General features: G+C 34.9%; 1 protein-coding gene across 1 annotated transcript in view; it reads left to right on the top strand.

The window, feature by feature from the left end:
- Window positions 1-5,877: 5,877 nt before the first annotated feature.
- LOC118744390 (sodium-dependent serotonin transporter) overlaps window positions 5,878-23,416 on the top strand; it is a 33,515-nt gene continuing 15,976 nt past the window's right edge. The window contains exons 1-3 of the mRNA XM_036477386.1: window positions 5,878-5,936; window positions 5,993-6,440; window positions 9,760-10,036. Coding sequence (XP_036333279.1) covers window positions 6,234-6,440; window positions 9,760-10,036 — 484 coding nt within the window. The 5' untranslated portion in view covers window positions 5,878-5,936; window positions 5,993-6,233. The remainder of the gene's footprint in view (window positions 5,937-5,992; window positions 6,441-9,759; window positions 10,037-23,416) is intronic.

Below are 23,416 nucleotides of genomic sequence, written 5' to 3'. Positions count from 1 at the left end.
GATGCACATTATTAATTGGAGGAGAAACTCGCCAAAATATTATTATTATTATTATTTTTATTATTATATTTTAAGACTTCCGCCAAAATATTTCGGAAACATATTAGCATTGGCTGAACCTTTTTGAAAATACCCCCGAATATCACGTTTTTTTTTTTATAAATAAAATTTGTTTTTAAAAATACTTGTTCTCAAAAATCACCTCAGTTGATAGAAGATTTTGGACTTAAAAGGTCTGCATAAAAATGTTTAAAAGTCTAAGAAATGAGAGTTTTGGAGGTAGGTATTTTCGAAATATCTTGGCTGAGGTCTTAAAATATAATAAAAATTATAATTCCATAGGAAAAGCGGCATCTTTCTGGTGAGGCACTCTCATGTACATATATTAGTTTCATACAAAATATTCATCTAGAATTCTTACCATCTGTTAATTACTTTTAAAGCTCACAACTGGACAAGAAAATACTATGTACTACATATACATACATATCGCTAGCTTAGAGTGCAAAGTTGCTAAGTCCATTATTTTAATTTAACAGGAGAAGCAAAAAACTTCTTATAGCCATTTCCTCCAACTATTTTGAAAATCTTTGGATACAACATTTTGCGTGTTCAAAACAAAGAAAAACTCCATACGAATATGAAGGATTCTTTCTTTTTTAAAAGATTTAGTATTATTTTGGTTTCGTCGGATTTTCGGTGCATCTTTTGGACTTAGTAAATTTGCCGTCATTGAATATAAACAAGAAAAAATACACCAAGTACCTTAATCCTTTTCGAAACGATGCATTTTTAATATCCTTTGCTTCCTATATCAAAATATAAGTTTTCATAAAAAGTGGACTTACCAACTTTTCACTTAACTAGTGATATGTAATTATGTAAGATGTAGCCTTAGTAACTCTCTTCCCATTTTGTAATTATTTTTGAATTTCATAAAATCAGAATGCCATATGATTTCTAAGGACGTCAAAGAGAAGTTCATTTTCGTTCGGATTTTGCAGCGAATTGGAGTAAACATGAAAATCGTTACATCTAGGGTTCTACTAATTTTTGAAGTAACACCCGTTCGCGTTCAAATACAAACGTATTACTCAAAAGTAAGGCCACGTCGAGTGTTCTACATATGTACATACATATATGTATGTACATATACGACTTCTCTACTTTTGATATCGAAACTCTTTTTGGCTTGTTTTCATTAACAATATTTCTTTTCTTTAACCCCTGGCTGCAATTTAAAATGCTTTCCTTTTTTCTATTGCTAAAATTATAAATACGGGTAGCACTGCACCGTATGCATATCAACACTTGAAAATAAATGAAATTGTTTTCTCGTTAACAAAGTTATCCACCCATCCCACCTTGTGTTCACATACATACATATACATATATATATACAAATGTATGTAAGTATTATTGTCGCGAGTATCAAAATGTTTATGGCAATCATTAAGACATTAATTTTTACAGCGAATACATTTTAATTATTTATATTGTACAGCTTTACATACTTACATAAATATCCATAGTACACATGGCTCATTCCACAGTGACAGGTGCGATATTTTAACTGACATTTATTACCGGTTTACACCGTAAGTCATAATAATAATTGTAAACACTAACAACCCGAAACCTTAAAAATATTAATTCACCTACTCACACTCAAAAAAAAAACTTCTTTTAATTGAAGAAACACAGCAATCAAAATGCAGAAAAATGGGAACGAAATAGCACTAAAGAAGTTTTATCCTCTTTTCATGCCCATCATTTCTTCAAAATGATTGATTACATCCACGGTTCCATATTTTCGTGTACGTTTTTACACATTCCAAAGAAAAATTACTCATTCGGGAGAAGTTTTTATTCATTCGGAAGAATTTTCGACCTTCAAGTAAGGAAAGTTTTTCTTTGATCCAGAGATGGATTTTTGGTTCACTGCAATGGGCATAAACTAGTTAGCAGAAAATTATGATTATGTGTTTCTAATTTTATTTTCACGATTTGGATCAAATATCTTCTTAATTTTTTTTTGAAATGCCATGCTAGGCACATAAACCTATTTAACACAAAATAATCAGTTTCAACACTGAACCAAAAATCCATCTCTGGATCAAAGAAAAACTTTCCTTACTTTAAGGTCGAAAATTCTTCCGAATGAGTAAAAAATTCTCCCGAATGAGTAATTTTTCTTAAGAATGTGGAAAAACGTACACGAAAATATGGAATCGTGGATGTAAACTTTCATTTTGAAGAAATGTTGGGCATGAAAAGAGGATAAAACTTCTTTAGTGCTATTTCGTTCCCATTTTTCTTCATTTTGATTGCTGTTTTTCTTCAATTAAGAGACGTTTTTTTTTTTGATTGAAATATGCGTACATTTGTATGTACATACATACATATATACAGAGGTGGAACAAATTATAGCCGCACCACATTTTGACAAGCTCTAACTAGGGGCGAACGCAGATAGGAGTTTTGGGGGTTCAACCCCCCCCCCCCCCAAATGCCTGCGGAAAATTTTAAGAATTTTCTTTCATTTAGTTAGTTGCGCAAACCAAGACAAGTGTGCATGAATTTTCAACTATTTGCAAAAGTCTGCAAATAAAGAACAAATCAAGATGGATGAATACAAGGTTGGAAGCGTAAAAATAAATTAATAATTAGAAAACATTACATTGACTTGAAATTTTGCTTTCAACCGGACTAAATATTGCTGTTGATAGATAACTCATACGCCATGGCATATTAACGATATAAGATCCAGGGCTGTCAACTATCCTTAGCTATGAGGTGCCATGTTGAGGATAAAAAAGTGCCATAATGTGCCAAATAGGAAAATAAAAGTACCAAAAAAGGCATCAGCCTTTTTAATTCTTCTCATATAGCAATAAAATAAGAACCACATTTCTAAAACAAAAGTGCAATGCGAAAATAAGAAAAACCAGTTGAATATTCTTTAAAAATTAGAAAATTTTAGTTGAGAAAGAGAAGTAGACGCAAAGAATTTCACAAAAATGTATTGAAATATTACCATTTTTGAAAAGTGCCATTTTGGCACTTTGTGCCAAATTGAAAATTTTAATGCCATTTGATGTAAAATAGGGCCAAAAATGGCACGGTTTGAGCCAAGTTGGCAACCTTGATAAGTTGTCTCTCGCACGTCCGCACTCACGGAAATGACGTTTTTGACATTTTTCATATGATTTGACCACCAGAATAGGCTGGCTGTAGATATTTCATCTATTTAGTTATAATGTGCTGTCAAAAGGACAGCCCATCTGAAGTATGTTGACTTATACTTGCAACAATGCTATTTCAACATGGGCTGTGAGTACTTTAAGACGATTAAGAATTCTTAATTCGAATTAGCAGGCAATCTTGAATTCATTTTCGTTATACTGCAAATAAAATTGTATCCAAATTTCAAGCCATCTGAAGTATGTTGAGTAATCGGTTTTTATTGACATCTTTAATAGATAAAAACGCGTAATCAAGACCGCTGTTCAGCAGCCGGCCCTCGGATCTCGATTTATATATTAACAAAGCTAAGCTCACAAAAATTTTCAATCGATCTGAAGTATGATGGGTTTTTTAGTCATGAGCTCTCCATCTAGACGCTCTGGTTACACCACCTTATATGAATTCGCCTTGGAACTAACATAATCCCATAAAGTACTACATATGTACTATATCCATATCTTTGTTTTGAATTTTAAGGTTTTCGAAGCTTTCGTAATGATAAAAATAATTGGACTCAAATTGCATCTTTCAATATTTTGCATTTTCAATATTATTTAGAGTTTCAACTTGAACCCGGCGTTACTGGCCCATATTTTGAGACACAATTAATTTACCAATTTGGGACAAAAAGTGTATTTTCAATGTCCGTCAATCACCAACACAACAAGTGCTACGGTTCGAATTCATTCTGTTAAAATAATGAACTAGTTTAAACCGACAACTTCTGCCCCTTCGGCTCCCGAATTTGAACAAATTACAGTTACAGCCGAAAATTCTCCGGACGAGTGTCAAATAGCGAAAAAATGAAGATACTCCGGCGCTGAGGAGCTTAGTGCAACTGATTCCAGAATAAGAGTTCATTTCCACCAAGCCTGAATTACAGTTAATGCCTATTGGAAAAAGGAGATAACACCTCGAAGGGGATAATTGCTCATATTAAATAAAAGCAAACGAAAGCAAGAAAGCAAAAAGTAAGAAATAAACCTTGCTGATCACCCCATGCTAGCGTTCTTTGAATTTAACAGAGCCCTTAACTAATTTCATCCATTAGTGAAAATGGGCTATAAGTTACCGAGTCCCACAGTTCCCAGTCTATAATGATGATATAGAGAGGATCTTATCGGAATTTTATTAGCATGTATGAAGATAACGATTAGGCGTAATTTGATTTACGCCCAAAAATGGTCGTTTCTCTAAGTTTTAAAAAATTTTGACCACCATTGTTTTAAAAATGCCAATTATTTCACAGCCCTCTGCGTTCCGAAAATCAGGTTTTAATTCCCTGCGACCAATTTTACATATTCACATTCTTGCAGGTTCCGCTTAATGCCGTGTCTTTTTGTCGCGATAACGAGAATTATGAAGTCCTTATGAAGGCCTTCGACCAAACGTAATTTTACATTTGAACTACCACGTATTAAAATGTGCCAAAATGAGAATGTGAAAAATATGACATTCGAAACATCCCTAGTACATACATACATAAGGATGACCAGGAATTAACGACGATGATACAGTGGCAAACGATTACAAGGCAAAAGTATTCCAAGCGTCAAAATGAAGGTTAAAAATTATAAACAATGCAATAACATTGACATTGGCCTGCATTTGCATATGAGTCCAATAAATATATGTCCATATATATGAACATATATATATAGCTGTATGTATGTGAGTGTGTACAGTAAGGTGGTCCAAGAACGCACGTAAGTCCCTAGGATTGTTTAGTATCGAAAAAAAAACAACCGTGTTTTTTTGAAATCAAAAAATATTTACAGGTCACTCAACGCGCTCAAAGTTTCACATGTATTTTCTATGGCAAAAAAATATTTTTTTCGTGGAAATGGTATGGAATCCTTGCAAATGCATAATTTTCAATCGGTTAATTCTGTTTCTCTTCAGAAGCGTTCAAAAAATAGTACCCAATGGTTTATTTAAAATTGTTTAATACTAACGATTTCTGCGTTTTGGGACGTCCTAAAGAAGCTAATATTAAAAAATTGTTAAATAAACAATTGGGTATTAATACTTGAATCTCCCTAAAAAAACAGTTTGCCGATTGTAAAATATTAATTTTCAAGGATTCTTAACCATTCCTACGAAAAATCGAAAAATATTTTTTTTGTTATATAAAATACATGGGAAACTTTTTGAGCTTTAAGCGACCTCTAAATATTATTTGGTTTAAAAAAATAAATTAGGGGCATATTTTTTCGATATAAAACCATCCTAGGGGGTGAGAGCATCAAAATTCCTTTCATTGAACCACCCTAATGCACATATATAAACATATGAAACTTTCACAACTGGCCATACTCATTTATGTACATATGTATATGTACATACCTACGTATTAAGGCTAGAGTCAAATGGACTATCCATAATGCAAAACTGAAAGTCACCTTTGGGATATATGTATGTAATTGCAATATGCAATATGTATATTCGTACTTACAACAAATGGGTTGGACACAATTGCCGGCGGTCCTTTGTTGTAGCCGTCCGTTTTTTTTCTTCTTGTAATTTTAAAAATATAATCTGAAATTATGTACATTTACAGTATTAACGGTTGTTGCATGTGGCATATCAATATTGCAGATAATTACATTTATGTATGTTTTTCCCACTTTTTTACAGTTATATTAATACGTTTTTAATGATGTAAAATACCAATGGAGTAAAAAAAATATGTATGTATGTTCTGAGGATAAGTAAAAAAAATTTAGTTTTTTTGTTGTTTCTGCAGCTGAAGTAACTTTCAAAACATATGAATGCGCATCTCTTATATACACCCATCACGCACTTCCCACAGCTATCTACAGCTCCCATTTAATGCTTTCGTATACTGCCACCAACATTATCAGAAGACGAATTCGCATTCGCAACTGCATCATCACCTTCAACCGCTATTTCCGCATTACTAAATACAATAAATCCAATACACATGAGATCATAAACTTACTGCAACTGCATATGTACGATCGACTATGGATCGCAGCAAAAATAATAGTTTAGAATTTGGTAAGAACTCAGCGGCGTCGGCCGCCAATGCAGGCGCAATGTCAGCACCCTGGGCGAATAATAAGGAGTCTGCGTCACAGCCGAATGAGGATGATTCGCCGGAGGATGACGCTGATACTGCCACACCAGCAAAGGTTACCGATCCATTGGCGCCAAAACTGGCCAATAATGAGGTAAGCAGCGACATACGAAACTGTAATTTTTATGTGCATATTTAATGTGTAGTAGCTTTGCATCTATCAGAGATTGTCTCTATTAAAAAAGGTAACTTCAAAGCTCTTCTATTCCAAACTTAGCCACAGTTCAAGTTAGCACTTAATTGTTCCTAATCTCTTAGCTTTTAGTCCACTTTTTTTGTTTAAGAAAGTATCGTCGCTACCATGTCAAACTATCGAATGTGCGAAAATGCTTTTTCAATTACGATCAGCGTTGCCGCTTTGGTAATATTTAACCAAAATTTGTAATTTTTTTCTTGGTGATTTGGTAATTTATTTTTCAATTTGGTAACTTTTTCGATTCGGTCCTACATGTCACGTAGGTCAATACAGGATCTGATTCCACATTAGAAAGTGGCCCGTAAGCGATTACTTTTATAGAAATACCAGGTAATCATTCGTCAGACGAAAATTTGTTCCAGCGATCCTTGGTTCTAGAATGGTGTGATCTCTAACAAACTACTTGAAAGTGGCTATTGCTATATCTACCGAGTCCTATCCGGGAAGGTAGTGGGTGGTCGTACCTTTCCGTGTCAGTGCATCAGCTTTGCAATTGCCATCAACATTCCAGTGTATCCCGGCAACCATATGAGTAGAGTTCTATGTGAATATATATGTTCTCGTTCAAAAAGCTACGGCATTCAGTATACCCTATAGGCACTTCACTTTCGAACGAAAAAATGAAACGCCGAAACCGGTTTGTCTGCAAACCAAACTTGACAAGTGATGACGGAAATTCGTTCCAAAATAAATCATCTTACCACCCTGTCGGAAAAATCAACCAACACCAACACTTCACTTTGTCTGTGTGTGAGTTTAAAGCTTGCCCTTAAGCGTTGAATTTTTGAGATATTTTCGGCTACTTTTTGACATATGTATGTACATATGTACATGTATGTTTGCCATAACTGGGCAAACGTTGATTTTAAAGGGCTCCAAAGTTTGGGGTTTATTCGTATACATACGGCCGTCCGAGTAGAATCATAAAAGGTCCAATGGTGCCAAGTGGGATGATCTCAGTGGCCAAATGATATCGTTTCTACGGGAAATTATGCGCCTGATAATCCTCAGTTGCAAATGCAAAATATACTATTCTGAGCCATAAGACAGTACCATGTTCTTAAAACGACGCGCAATCGACAAATTTGTTTCTTCGGCCACACTCAGGTGTGAAATCCTCACCAAGCGTTTCTAGTGTCGTAGCTTTCAGCGTTCACGCAGTTATAAAAATTATAGCTGAGTGGAGCGCTGATTTCCTGAAAAGTTTGTCGTCTTCATAAGTACACTTCTGCATATAAATTAAGTTTGGTATTTTTTGTTGAATTTGGTAACTTCTTCTTTTGATTTTGGTAAAAAATAAAAAATAAAATTTGGTGGCAACACTGCATACGATACCTTGCGCATGCATTTAGAGTGATACGCAAATTGGCAAATCGTCAAATTTATAGTCTTCTTAGAAGCATAGGATAAAGGCTTTAACAAAGTGTCGAATCCCACACTTTTTCCTAATGACAACAACATTTGTTACAACATTTTCGTTGCTTTCCGGAAAATTACCCAAGTTCACATTCGATAGTTTGACATGGTAGCGACGATATGTACGTGTAATAACCTTCCCCTTCTTTTTGCTTGGCTCTACAACCGTTCGTCGGTTTGGACCGAGATAAAAAAAACTGCAGCAATTATTTCTCTCCTTTGCGAAGTTGCGCCAGGTGGAAAACCCCAAGTACAGACAGGCCCTTTTGCAATTGGTCCTTTCTTTGTGTTGGTGGATGGCCTGTCATCCGGGCCCATGAGTTCCGAATCGAAGGATCCTCGTCATCCATGCATACATCATGTCGAATCTAGCGCAATCGTTGTATTTTTATGCGCTTAACTATATCCATGTCGTAATATAGCTTGTACAGTTCCTCATTCCATCATCTTCGGTACTCGTCGCTAACGTGAACAGGGCGATAGATTTTGCTTAGAATAACTCTCTAGAAAGCCCCCAACGCCTTTTTGAATGAATATAAAAGGTCGGACATGATGAGAGATTTGTTGAACGTAGAGCGTAACTTTTGTTCGTCGGGAAAGGTTATGCTAATCAATTGCCTACCGAGGGCAAAGTGACACCTGTTGGCAAGAGTTATTCTTCATTTGATCTCCAGACTGACACTGTTGGTGGTGTTTATGCTCGATCCTAGGCAGGCAACAGTGACATGTGTCGCAAAATACCAGGACTTTTTGTGTGTTACCAGGAGGTACTTTGTCTTGTCCTCGTTCACCGCTAGACCAACCTCTTTACATTACAATTGTGACCTGGTCTACGGAAAGGGGGCTTAAGTGTCAAAAAATCAATTTTCACTTTTTGGTTGATTCGGATGGAAGATGAGATGCTTTTTCACGTGGTGAAAAGCAGAAAATCCTAACTTGCTTAGAAGTGTACTAAAAATGTAGAGAAAGAAGACTAAAAACGAGTAAACGAAACGAGTTGCTTACTTTGAACAGCTTTTTCACAGAAAACTAGTTTTCGCACGTAAGCTCCCTTTTCGTAGACCAGGTCACATATAATACTGCAGACAAAAGTAAATAATATTTAGTTACCTCGTTGACATAAAAATCATGGCTATTAGCGCGGTTTTGCCCCAAAATTAAGAAAAAATTTTGGTCTGGCCGTGAACGAGTAACACTTTGTAAACCATGTCACTGCCGCATCTTCAAATAAAACAAGACTTTATCTATTTAAGGAATATGTATTATAACTAAACCCCGCCAACAAATTAATCACACTCGAGATGAACTTAACTTTTGCCAACAGTTGCCATTTTTGAGCTCGATACAGTAATTTCCTCTTCACGCTTGCACATAGGATTGTTAGAGCTCAAGCACAAGGAGGCCAGAATGTTCCGGCGAAGCTCATAGGGGGTCTTAATTTTTATCTTTTATATGGTGTTTAGTAATTGATTCCCTACTAGTCAATCTTTACAGCTAAAATATCTTCGCAGACCGAAGTGGGTCTGCCACATTGCGGGCCTCTCTCTTTCAATTGCTGACAGGAAACCCCCAAGAAAACTGAATACGATTGACTGAAACTTGGAGTGTTGGCCATAATATTAATGACACTTGGAGGTACTTAGGATCAAAACTTTTCAGCATCTCCTCGTACGTGCCTACGAACATATGTAATTAGAGCCCTTATAGATTTTTTATTATATATATGTACCCCACAATCTTATGTAATCGTAAGAAATTCATGTCTTATCAACTCTACTTTCTTTAACTTTTCCACCCACAGCGCGTGCTCGTCGTTTCCGTCACAGAGCGCACCCGTGAGACGTGGAGTCAGAAAGCGGAGTTCTTATTAGCAGTCATTGGTTTCGCTGTCGATTTGGGTAATGTTTGGCGCTTTCCCTATATTTGCTATCAAAATGGCGGCGGTGCTTTCCTCATACCCTACTGTGTGATGCTGATATTTGGAGGCTTGCCGCTCTTCTATATGGAACTGGCGTTGGGTCAATTTCATCGTTGCGGTTGTTTGAGTATTTGGAAGCGCATTTGCCCGGCACTTAAAGGTAAATTAAAAAAAAAAAAGAAAACAAAATACTACCTAGGTACAAAGCGCAATACTTTGCCATTAAGCGCTCAAGGATATACACATAAAACGTAAGCAGGAAAGCAAATATCTTAAGCATGCCTTGGGGGAAATATAAAGGAGGCAATAAAAAAAAAAACAACAACTTGTTGATTCTTTATTCGAGCGCAAGCGTATTTATCGCAAATCAAGCAAATTCCACAGGTGGCTGCTCCATAGTTTGCTCTGTATTGTTGCAATTTCCTTAAGGCCGTACAATTCGTTTCCTTTGCTGTTTGGATAGCTTGTTGTGGCTGCACTTTTAATCCCACGTGATTTCTCAGTAATTTTTCTTCAATTCAAATGAGTCTTTATCGATGCTTATGAGGCTAATCAGTCACGTCCGATATTTACCTATACTGTTGAACGTGTCAAAATTTGTATGCATGCTTATGTATGCATTAAGCCCATAAAATCTGTGCATAAGATATGCTATATGCACATAAATAGCTATGCATACATAACTTTCGGAATAACATATTTTTGGCGAAATTTTTTATAAACATATTAAGCATGTGTGTGTGAATAAAAAACAGAGTTTTTAAACAAAAAAAGCCACTGTGACGGAATATTTTGGCCAACAAATATGAAAATTAATTTATTAACAGTAAGTTTTTTCGTTGAGTCAAAAGCACTTTTCAAATAAAATGAGATAGGAGTATGTAAGTATGTACATGACATTATCTACGTATTAAAGTCGTCGAAAAAATACCAACACATCTGAACAAGACGAGGGTAATTGCATAAATTATGAAAGAACTTTTAATATCTGATATTTAACTCTTTCACCCTTGAGTTTTTCTAGATGTGGTGGTGATTTTTCGGTTTCGATCGCGAATACAGTTATAAGAATGACATTGTAAGAATGTTTGGAAATTGTGACAACTGTGAAAGAAATACCTAATGTTGAACACAAATATACGTATGTAGTATATTAAAAAAAACATTTCAAGTATTTTGGTAATTTTTCTAATTTTACGAGTTGCTTTACAGGATCGCTGCCCTTGTGACATGAATGGCAAGACATATGTATATGTTGTTGGATTAGAGCCTCACATATGTATGCCATAAAAAGGCACATTTTTGGTGAGGTTTTTAAGACTAGTTACTGTAAGGAAAATGATGGACGGAAAGAACTCTTTTGATTTGGTATTTGCAGCTTAGTTGATAAGTGCTTATGACTCCGAACTGCTGAAGCATTTCTCTTATTTTAACATTCAGCTATTTAAAGAGCAGAAGTTATAAATTGTTTCTATACATGTAAATACAAGCAAACTTTTATAATTTCTGCAATTCCACCCTTCTGTTCAGACGTGTTGGTATTTTGCGAGCGATATCAATACGTAGATAATGTCATTTACATACTCCTGCCTCGTTTTATTTCAAAGAGCTTGACTCAATGAAAAAAAAATACTGTTTGTAAATTAATTTACATACTTGTACGAGATTGTTTGTACTACATACATACATATGTACATACGTACCTACGCTGGTTGTATTGTATCCCTCATATTTGTCAAATGTGTATTACTGTACGCATTATATGTTTATTTCAATGATATGTACATAGTAAGGATGTTAATTTTTTCACTTTTCACGATCCCGGATTAAGTCATTCGCAAAAACCAAGAATATCATTGTTTTATTTAGAGTATTCAGAATATTATATATAATTATGGATATAATTCACCACAACTCAAAGAAAAGTCTCTTTTCATCTTTATTGGCCCTGTAACTGCCTAAGCGATTTTGGCCGAGTCCAAAACAGCACGCCAGGTGAAGCCAAGTCCTTCTCCACCTGGTCTTTCCAACGCAGAGGAGGCCTTTCTCTTCCTATGTTACCAGCATCGCGACCCGCGTTGAATACTTTCAGAGCTGGAGCGTTGCTGTCCATTCGAAGGACATAGCCTACGCAGCGGAGCCGCTGAATTTTAATTCGCGGCACTATGTCTATATCGTTGTAAAGTTCATACAGCTCATCGTTCAATCGTCTGCGATATTCGCCATCGCCAACGTGCAAAGGCCCGTAAATCTTGCGCATTGTTTATGCCTCCAATACAGGCATGACCAGCATACACCAGCACAGGTGCGATGAGTGACTTATAGAGTGTGATTTTTGTATGACGAGAGAGGAATTTACTTCTGAAATGCCTACTCAGTCCAAAGTAGAACTTGTTGGCAAGAGTAATTCGCCGTTGGATTTCAAGGCTGACATTATTATTGGTGTTAATGCTAAATAAACAAAGTCGCTAAGATGCGTATGCTCTGACTGTGTGACCACCAGACCCATTCGCTTTGCTTTCTATCTAATACCGAGAAGGTAGAACAGATGTAGCCCTTGCTTTTACCGATAATATCGATGTCGTCGGCATCCGCCAGCAATTGTACACTCTTGTAAAATATTGTGCCAGAGCGATTGAGTTCTGATTCTCTTATTATCCTCTACAAAATCAGATTAAATCAATCACACGAAAATGAGTCACCTTGTCTGAAACCTCGGGAGAGGCGCGGAGAGACCCTTCGCAATTCTTTCTGACGGAGCTGGTGGTATTGCTCAACGTCATTTTACACAGTCGTATTAGTTTCGCGGGGATACCAAATTCAGACATGGCGGCATAAAAACAACTTCTTTTCGTGCTGTCGAAAGCGGTTTTGAATAGATCGAATAGATGGCGTGTATCGATCCTATTTTTGTGGGTCTTTTTCAAGATTTGGCGTATTGTGAATACCTGGTCATGGTGGAGTCTGTTTGTTGACGGTGGGCTTCACCTTGTAACCTATGCTCAGTAGGGTGATCCCGTGGTAGTTGTAGATTGGGCAGAGCACACTTAAATTTCAGTCGTCGGGCATGCGCTCACCTGACCATATTCTGCATAAGAGTTGATTCATGCACATTATCAGCTCTTCGCCGCCGTACTTGAATAGCTCGGCTGGCCACGTAATCGCTATTCGTACCGCGTCATAGTCAGGCGGTGGGGCATCGACTCCATCGTCATCGACTGGGGACTTAGGTTCGTTTTCTCTACTACCTTCAGTGCTGTTGGCATTCAAACGGGTGGAAAGTTTTACAGAGATATTAATATATTTTTTACCATTATTATCGTAAACTAAATGAAGCAAATTTGTATGCATATTTCCCCAAAAAACCCCCACTGCCGCCGGGCCTGCCTTCAACAAAAAATATTCCCAAAAATCAACGGTAAGTCGGAGGTACTTTCAACTTACTCAAAATATTTATAAAAACTCGAATTAAAAATATTTTCAAATGGTGAGTGTCATAAAGTTATGATAAGAACTATATATCTGAAATTTGTAGAAAAATTAATAGTGCGTTCATTCCTTGCTAGGTGTTTGGCCAAGCTTTTGTAACAATCCCTGTGTGATAAAAGCGTATTTATATGGAATGCTATTTATATGGGCCATTCTCAGAAATTTCGAATTTTTTTGTGAATAATTTTTTTTTTAAATTGAGAGCACATGTCTGTCTTCAGATGCTAGAGTACAAAATCCAACGTAGTGCAATGTTATTAACGTTTTTTACGCGATGTTTTTTTGAAGTATAGCTTTTTTATGCCAAGGTAATAATTGCAATTGAGTTTGGTACAAATTGATAAATCGGTTACCAAGATACACATACAGTGAACCGCGCGCGACACTTTAGTAAGTCTTGGCTTTTTCTGTTTAGTTTATTTAACGTTTATTTTTTTTATGAAAGTATAGCTGATTACTTAACAAACATGATATAAATCCAAATTTCAGACTTTGTGCAAAAATTATGAAAATTCTACAAAGTTTGACCAAAATATCTAACTTCTTGATCAGCAGCTTTACACAAAATGTTGGTATTCAGTTTTGTAGCCCTTGAGATTTAATGCAAATTTTAACTTACCGGTGATTTTTGGATTTTTTTTGTTGAGGGTGCTCCGCATTTTTTCATATAAAATAAATTTCCAAACATAAATTGCCAAAGATCATGGGTAAGTCCTAGTATCTACAGACCAAGCTCTTTCATTTGACACCTCATTTTTTAAAATCGAAATAACGGTACAGATTTGATGGCATGGACAAAGAATGCCTTTGGGTTATATACCGTCGTTTAAAGTGCAAAACCGCGTATCAACAAATTGCAAAACCACGTATCAGCAAAATGCAAAACCGCGTAGGTGAAGTGGTAGAAATTATTTTCTAGAGCGTAAAAACACTCATATTTCAAAATGGTTCTCTTTTTTAAATGGCAATCCCATTTCTGGCTAGTATATTTAAGGGCGAATGGATAAGGATTGAGCCAAGAGCTTGTGTGAGCAAATCCAATTTTTGGCAGCCAATGTCAGTTACGCCGTTTTGCAGAATGACGATACGCGGTTTTGCACTTTAAACGACGATATATTTTATTTTTTTGCGAGTTTTCTTACTTCGTTTTCGCTCTGTAACTTTTTAACGAACAAATAAAAAAGTGGTGTATGAGGATCATAGTTCAATTGCATATTGTACAAAGTAGCACATACGTATTTGTCTAAATTTTCAAATTGCAGACGATGTGCTAATAAAAAATATGAATTTTCACTTTTGTGCACGCATCGTAACCTTTTAAAGGTTTTTTTTAACTATCTTCGAATGAGAGCACATAGGCCTGAACCGTCAAGATTGATTCCTATCTGTCCCCTATCCGTCCTGTCCGATAACAGTTTTAGGTACGCACCAGCTCCAGTAGACTATAAGTACCGCCACTTTGACTCTTCATAATTTATTTTCTATTGGAAGCACATACTTCTAATGGGCTGCATTCGATTCTCATCTCCAAAACCTAACAGTTAATTATAAACTGTAACATGAGCAAACAACGCACCAATTTTTGCAACGTAAAAATAAAAATAAAAAATTGTAGGAGAGTCACACTTTTATTTGTGAAAATGTCTCAATTTTATTTCTGAATTATATGCATATTTGCCTAGAAAATATGTACGGTGGTCATTTTTTACATTTACATAATCTACACAACATATCCGCGTAATTGACATTGGCTGCCAAAAATCGGATTTGCTCACACAAGCTCTTGGCTCAATCCTTATCCATTCGTCCTGAAATATACTAGCCAAAAATTCGATTGCTTTATAAAAAAGAGAACCATTTTGAAATATTTATGAGTGTTTTTAATCTCACCTTACGCGGTTTTGCAATATCTTGATACATGATTTATAAAACCATCAACGTGAGCGTGCGTGAACGTGAGCCAAATCACGCGCCCATCTCTAGTAGGGACCTCCGAATCGCAGATGCTCTTTTGTGATAAGATTTTTTAACCTCAGAAAAACACACGCGGTGGCAAGTGTTAAAAAAACTACATAGTTTCGATGAGTATTGATTTTAATTTTTCTATTTAACAAACTATTTTTTTGTTTAAGTAAAATTTCCCGTATAAGTTAACCGACCAACGAGTCAATTGCCTTAAAAAATGTTTTGTGGTTTGTCTCGAACTTAGACTTAATTACTAGCCTATGAACTTTCTCATCAAAGCTCAGAAACTAGACTTTGTTGCCGAAGCAATTACACGCTTTATATTACATACATATGTATACACACGTACCCAGCGGGAAACATGCAAGGCAAATATACAACAGCGCATTAAATGTGCATCATCGGCGTCACTTTTTCGCAACTTTTGAGTTGTGTTTCTCTAGGTTCACAATTGTTAAAAATCAAACATAGCAATTGCTCACAGTGCCTTTGGACCGAGATTAAAATATTCTCAGTAATGCTCAGATTGTGCTCTCTCTCTTATTGCCTCGCTCTGTGCATCCACGGCAGGACTTAGTATAGCAGGCGCGTTTTATTTGTCCAGAAATTTATGCTATTAGCTTATGTTGTATGGAAGACTTACCCCAACAAAATGAAAAGAACTAGAGGCATTGCAATTCAGCATCAGAAATTTTCCGCTTCAGCCAATTAGAAAGAGGCAAAAACTTACTTTGACACTATTTGCTGTTAAATAACTGTCAAAATTAGGCTAACATAGGAAATAACTAATTTCGTTTTATTTTACCAAGATTTAGCTATTTGCTTGTGATGGTTGAATAAAACATGCATAATGCTAAAAAACAAAACCACCACAACTAAAATTTAGAGGGATGCACATCTCGCTTAAGCTTAAATTAATAGTTATATACCATAACGCCATAGCCATAAGCGTAACCACATTAACTGTTATCGATTATAGGTAACATAACCATAAGCAGCTGATTTTTCGTAGTCAACAATGTCGGTGTAGCCAGAGGCGAAACAAGACCCGGAAAATGTGTAATATTGTAGGATATTTGTACAGAACTTCTCTCACTATCACTAAATTAAAACTAAATTCTTAAAACTCAACAGCAGATTATAATAAAATATGTACTTCAAATTAGAGGTACTAACTTGTACTTTCTTAAGAATATAAATTTCTTTTGCATTAATTATGAAATTTTGTTAAAAATTCTATTTTATGAAAAAATACGATTTTTTTAGTTTTTTAGTTTATTTTTGGATTAAAAATATGAAAAAATGTAAATTATGTACATCAACTGAAAGATAAATTAATTGTCTTTATTTTGATGTCATTAGTTTTTGAATCGGTTATTTAGTTCATAAGATGTTAATATTTCAAAAAATCAAAAAATTTCAGTCTAACCTTTTATATCTTCTTTATATTTTTGCGCCAAATAATTTTGGTACAGTTGAAATCAGGGTGAGAGGTTCAATCGATCCACATTTTTGGTTCTTGCATAGCTAAATGAGTCATATTCTACACTTATGCCTAAACGTTGGCATTAAACAATATTTTTTGTTTGGAACGTCTGGCAATACGTTCTTACTCGCACTTCAGATATCAGCGGAAAACCAAGATTCAATTGGTCTCTATGGCTATGGCGTTATGGTGTGGCACCACTAATAGAATACAGTGTTGGCCATAAAGTTGGTTGAAACAGCTGATATATATGGTGATGGATATGTCACCTTTAGTTTAACCTTTAAGTTTTTGCAGGCGCTTTTGATGCCAATTTTTCCCACTGGGTATGAATTTATTTCACATTCCCTCCCCACCATTGCATGTGCGAGTTGTTTTCATTTCAGAAATACTGAATATTTAAATCCAAAAGATGACAAACTTTTGTGAAGGAAAATTTTTGAATGTTACTTTTCTAAGCCCTTTAATGTGATTAAATCTGCATATTCCGCATGCTGGTGTTGCTGCTGTTCGTCTCCTACCTCCGTTTTCCAAGCTCAACATGCAAGTGACATATTTCCAAAATACAAGGGTAAATTTGTACGCTGAGTTTTACGGTAGTGCCTCGTACTGTCTTATATGTACATTTGTACATATATGTATATGTATGTTTGTAAGTTTGTAACATAGAATGTATCCATATCTTCCAAGTCATCTTTAGCGCACAATTAACTGCCAATTGGTGCAGTGACTGAAAGTTCTCCAAAGCAGTGATAAATAATTTGGTTTCTGTTATATTGTGAACGCCTTATACCAGTATCTATGTATGTATGTATAGGGATACCTAAGCACATTAGACTGACTCACGCTCCTACGAGGAAAAATCGGTTATCCTTTCTCAAACGAAATGAAAAATTTCGGCAATTTTGTTTTTCACCAAAATAATTCGGCTCAATCCAGCGTCATTCGTCCTCTTTGCAAATACATTTAAAAATTGCAATCTCATGAAGCAAATTTATATCACTTTCTTTAAAGTCCTCAAAAAATGTATGCAACGGTAACTGCAGCTAATTCATATGAAGCTGTTAAGAAAAGCAATGGATGCTCAAACAAAAAAGGTTCCACTGTTAGCTGATGTCCGCTCCAGATAGTGCCTCGAAAGCGAAGCAGGGCAGCTGAGGAGATAATGCTGAAGTAGGCTTGAGTTGCAAGTGTTTACTAGTCTTGCGTTCAATAACTTTTTCCGAAAATTTTCTCTTGCTCTCAATTTTACTCTCGATTTTTCTTTTACGCTCGCGCTGCAAGTACTTACTGGAAAAGTTATTGAATGGACCTATAATTTTAAATTTTGAAATCTGTCAACCCTATTTTTTTTTAATTTTTTACCACAAACCTACAAAAAACATCGAGTAGAATTCAAAAAAAAAATTAAACACATCCATTGAGCTGTTCGTGCGTGATGTAGTTATGAAAACATAATATTATCGGTTATTAAAACACCCATACAGCCGATTTCTTAGTTGATAAATAACCATAAGTTAACAAATAATTAGTAAATCAATAGCTATCTGCACAATGTTGGCGAATTAACTATGAGTTAATCATCTACACTCAGTACACTGAGAAACTGCCAAGAAGAGATAACCTTTTGATTGTAATTAAACATCCACTGAGAAATCTGGTGTTAGTAAAATTTTTAAGTTGAATAAGCATCGTAGTATTATTTCTTGAAGACTTCTCAAGGGAAATAGTCTTAGTCGATCAAAAAATATTTATTTTTAACGATTGTATAGCAATTCTACGAAAAAATGTATTCAAATGAAAAAAAAAACTTCAAAGCCCCGGCGGCACGGGGAAATATTAACTGATTTCGAAATAAAAAAATACATGTCTCCTTATTTTTGATAATCTTCAGATCTGGGAAGTGGCTTGAGGAAAACAATTTTGGGCCACCCTAATGTACATGAGTATGTACATATGTATGTATTTATGTGCATATGGAATACATTTCATATGCAGAAGTGTACTTTTCTTTTTTTGTTCATATGTTTGTATGCAGTTACTTTTAATTTCATTACTTTGTTCATTAGTCATTATGATTTCATTCACTGTAAAAATTAGATTAGATTAATTTAATGCCCAATGTTACCGTCAAGTATCGTCAATTGTATCATTGTAATCTTTAATATCACAATTTAAGAGCAAAATATAAAAAACCAAAAAACTCACAACCTCATTGAAGGACAATGACCTCGGGACAGGGACGTACCTATGAGGGGAGAGGTTTTGGGGGCGGACCAACGGAGGAAAAGTTCCTCACTCAAAAGGTTTCGTAATGTCGTGATTTCTTATAGGGCCCTCCCCCCAAACATTTGAATAAAAATTAACATTTTGTTAACTTTTAAAAATGTTATCGTTTCCATCGCTTGTATTGTAGGGCGATCTTAAAGTTCGTTTTTCCATTATCTTTCATTCCTTAATGCACATTTCCAGCCGCGAATGCTAGCACTGAAAAGTTTTTCTATTCTTTGCGTCGAATCAAAACTTGGCTCAGAACAACAATACTCCAAGGGAAAATTCCTGTTCTTTGAAATCGTGAAATGAAAACATTTTTCATCACTTTATATAAAATTACGATTCTGTTTTCAAATGTAAATAAATTAATTTGTCAAAAATGTTTCACTGTGAAAACTTTTTTCAAAAAGTTTTGTGGCTGTGAAAAGTAAGGGTTGGGCATTTTTCTCAAAACCATCATCTTATGATAAAGAATATCATTGTCTTTAACTCGCATAATTTACCAAATAATTACACTGAGGGAAAAAATTTTAGAATTAAAAAAAACGTGCTAAATTTAAGAAAATACGCATATGAAAGAGCACCAACCCAACTCGTTTTAAATTTAAGTATATACGTTATAAAATATGTGGTGGGAAGAAAAAATAGTTATTTTATGTTCCGTCTGATGGTAAATGAACCCGGACCCTCTTGGCCGCAACCAATTGTATGAAGCGTCTTTGCACACTCCGCTACAGCCGTACATGTGAATGTGTTAATGTTGAGTTTGAATCAACATCACAGCGCGCGATTAGAGAAGCTCGCTGTTAGTTGTTAGATCCCAGCATGTTCGGGTTCGAATGCCGTCAGAGGCAACATGTATTTTTTATACCCGAGCGCACTTCTGCACAAGGGTATTATAACTTTGTTCACATAACGGTTGTTTGTAACAGGCAAAACGAATCGAGATAGATATAGACAAAAATGTATACATAAATGATCAGAATGAAAAGAGAAATCGATTAAACGGTGACTGTCTGTCCGTCCGTCCGTCTAGTGCACACGATAATATAAATTACGACATTGAAGTAAAACCAGAAGAAGTGTTGGAAAGATTTCTCAATAAGGGCAACCACCGCATCGATTTCTGTATTTAAAACACTGGTTTACACCAAAAATGTTCTATGGATGCCACTATCCAATTTCTATGTAGAATTTCTCGGTGACTCCGAAATTTGGGTTAAATTTTTTTTCTATGGCTACGTTTTCGAGATATTTGCAATTTACCGTTATTCAGCTTAAAGCAGAAATTGGTTCCTTTTAATCACGTATATCTTACGAACCAATTTAAAAATCTTAATATAAAATACGGCAAATGAAAGCTAATAAAATTCTCCGCATATGCATCACTTTTCGATTGGGCTTATAGTTTCTGACAAATTAATTAATCATTCCAGCTTTTTTTTTTATTTTTTAATGAAAAAATTAAAAAAAATCAAACTTTAGCAAAGAAAAATTTAAAAAATAACAAGTTCTGTGCCAAATTTTTGCATTTGTACTAAAGCCTGTTCTGTTACAAAAAAAAAAATCAAGTAACTCATGCAGAAAATCGATGGATAAATACGAAATAATGAGTGGTCAAGTAAAAATGTGCAAGATTATTTGTATGAAAATTGACCACGAAATAATGTTACTCATACGGCGGCGCGTACACCTAAGTAACACGCTTTTCTGCTCATATTTCATACAAAGAATCTTTGCGCATTTTCATTTGACCAGTCATTATTTCGTATTTATCCATCGATTTTCTTCATCAGAAACTTGATTTTTTTTTGTAACAGAACAGGCTTTAGTACAAATGCAAAAATTTGGCACAGAACTGTTTTTTTTTTTAATTTTTCTTCTGTTAAAGTTTGATTTTTTTCATTTTTTCATTAAAAAATAAAAAAAGCTGGAATGATTAATTAATTTGGCTGAAACAATAAGCCCTATCGGAAAGTAATTTATATACGGTTTATGGAGCACTTTATTGGCTTTGCCGTATTCTATATTAAGATTTTTAATTTGGTTCGTAAAATATACGTGAGTAAAAGGAACCAATTGCTGCTTTAAGCTGAATAACGGTAAATTGCAAATATCTCGAAAACATATCCATAGAAAAAAATTAGCCCGAATTTCGGAATCATCGAGCAATTCTACATAGAAATCGGATAGTGGCGTCTGGAGAACAAAAACCAAATTAACATTTGTGATCGAGTGAAATTAATCACAGCTGAGATAGGGAGTTTCTAAACCATTTTTTTTTTACATAGGACGTTGTTCAACCAAATGGCGTTCTTGAGCCATTTTTTGAGATAGGGCGTTTTCGAGCGTATCTATTTACTAGCCGAGCCGTCGCTATTTACTAGCGTGTTCGATTATTTTTCGCAATTTTTCGAAACCCAGTTTCCTCATTTTTAAAGTAAAAAAAAATCGGATAAACCGGTTTTATTTAACATATTCCCTCCCCAGTAACACTTACTGTTAATCAGGAATCATGGTCAAAATCACAATATGATAGCTGAAAATAGGTATAGCTTTAAGTTCGAAGTAGGGATGTGCCGGGTATCCGGTAGATATCCGGAATCCGGCCTATCCGGTATTTTTTCTGTTATCCGACTCTCCGGCCGGATACTGGCTAAAATCCGGCAGGATTTTCAGATTTCGATTATACATAGAATATATTTCAAACTTATTTATTTTTTTTTTTTTTAATTTCTATAATCAAATTTAATAGTATCTAATTAGTAATTAAGAGTTAAAAAATTATATATTTTTCATTATGAAAAGAAGCATTTCCGCATTACCGGTCAAGAACCCATTTTTATTTTCAACATAAATGCCACCCGATGCACTAAACACCGTTTTTGAGTTCACTGGGGAAAGTGGTTCGCAGAGATACTTCATTTGGAAATTATAATAGATAATAATAGATTGGTGCTTACACATTTGATAGTGTTTGACCAGGCTTCTCCTCTACGGTGCCAGACGTACTGGGGCCTATTTCATAAAAGTGACTGGTGCGACAATTGTCGATTTTTCTGTAAAACTTCACTGCCAGAATTGTCGGCGATATTTTTTCTGTTTCATATACGCTTGTAGGCAACTGTGAAATTTTTGTGGGAAACGCCAGTGATATTAAGAAATATTCTACAATAGCGACGAAACCAAATAGCTCCGTCGGAAAGCTTTCACAGAAGAGTTTTGTAAATTTATTTATATGGTGATTGCGCGCATTTCATTACTTTTCAATAATTTGAATATTTCTTAAAACTAAAATAATGCAAATGCAATTATTACATATGATACATACAATTTACAATTTTGTCAACGACAATTCTAAACCCCGACAATGACATTTTGTCACTTTTTCAATGGAATTTCACATGGAATTTATGAGGTGGTGACAATTATTTTTGTGAAACAAAACACCCAACAAACTGTCGAATTATCATTGACAATATGGAAAATGCCTGTCGTTACAAAATTATCACTGTCGCTTTATGAAATAGGCCCCTGATTTTATCAGTACAGTACTGATTTTTCAACTCTTGTACTGATTGTACTCATTTGTACTGAATTTTTAATTAAAACAAAATACTTTAGGATTTTCTTAAGGTTTTTTTATATATTGTTAGAACTTTCTTAAACGTAGCAATTGCGATAATATGAAGGAGTATAAATTAATTAAAAAGAGGACTAACGTTTTTTTGTGGAGTGTTGTTAGTTATCTCGAAAATAATTTTAAGTTTAATTTATTCCGTATCTTCTGTAACCATAGGCTAATTTCCTCCATATTGAATCCCTTATACTCCCCCTTTTGTCCAACATAAGGATTCATACTTAAAAATCGAATAGACTCTGAACTGGGGACTAGGACGCCGATTCATTTGACCTACCCTATACAGTTTTTCTTTTTTTTACAAAGCCTAAGAAAAATACACCTGAGAAACACTAGCGTGCCAAGTGAACTTTTCTCTCAAAGTTTACACTGCTAGCAAATGTAAATAAGGATTAAAATTTAAAATTAAATAATGCAATTAAAGTAAAATCTGTGGAAAATTAACAATAAAATACTTTTTCGCAAAATCTATAAAGGACACCTTTTTTTCAGTAACAGTTATTCGTCGTCACGCTGTAAATCCAAAAAAATTTTAATAATGGCTTTTGACTAAAACTTACAATTCTGTTTTCTCAATTTACTGACATTATAAAATAGTTTTGCATGCAAGACATAGAGTTAGATACTCTTTTTAGCGAATTCTTAGTCTTTCAAATGTCTTTTTGTCTTTGACGTTTCTCCCATAT

Source organism: Rhagoletis pomonella, unplaced genomic scaffold (assembly GCF_013731165.1).
Source record: "Rhagoletis pomonella isolate Grant_MI unplaced genomic scaffold, Rhpom_1.0 Rhpom_scaffold_00008, whole genome shotgun sequence".
Taxonomy (NCBI): Eukaryota; Metazoa; Arthropoda; class Insecta; order Diptera; family Tephritidae; genus Rhagoletis; species Rhagoletis pomonella.
Note: the sequence above shows the minus strand (reverse complement) of the source record. Positions and strands in the feature narration are given on the sequence as shown.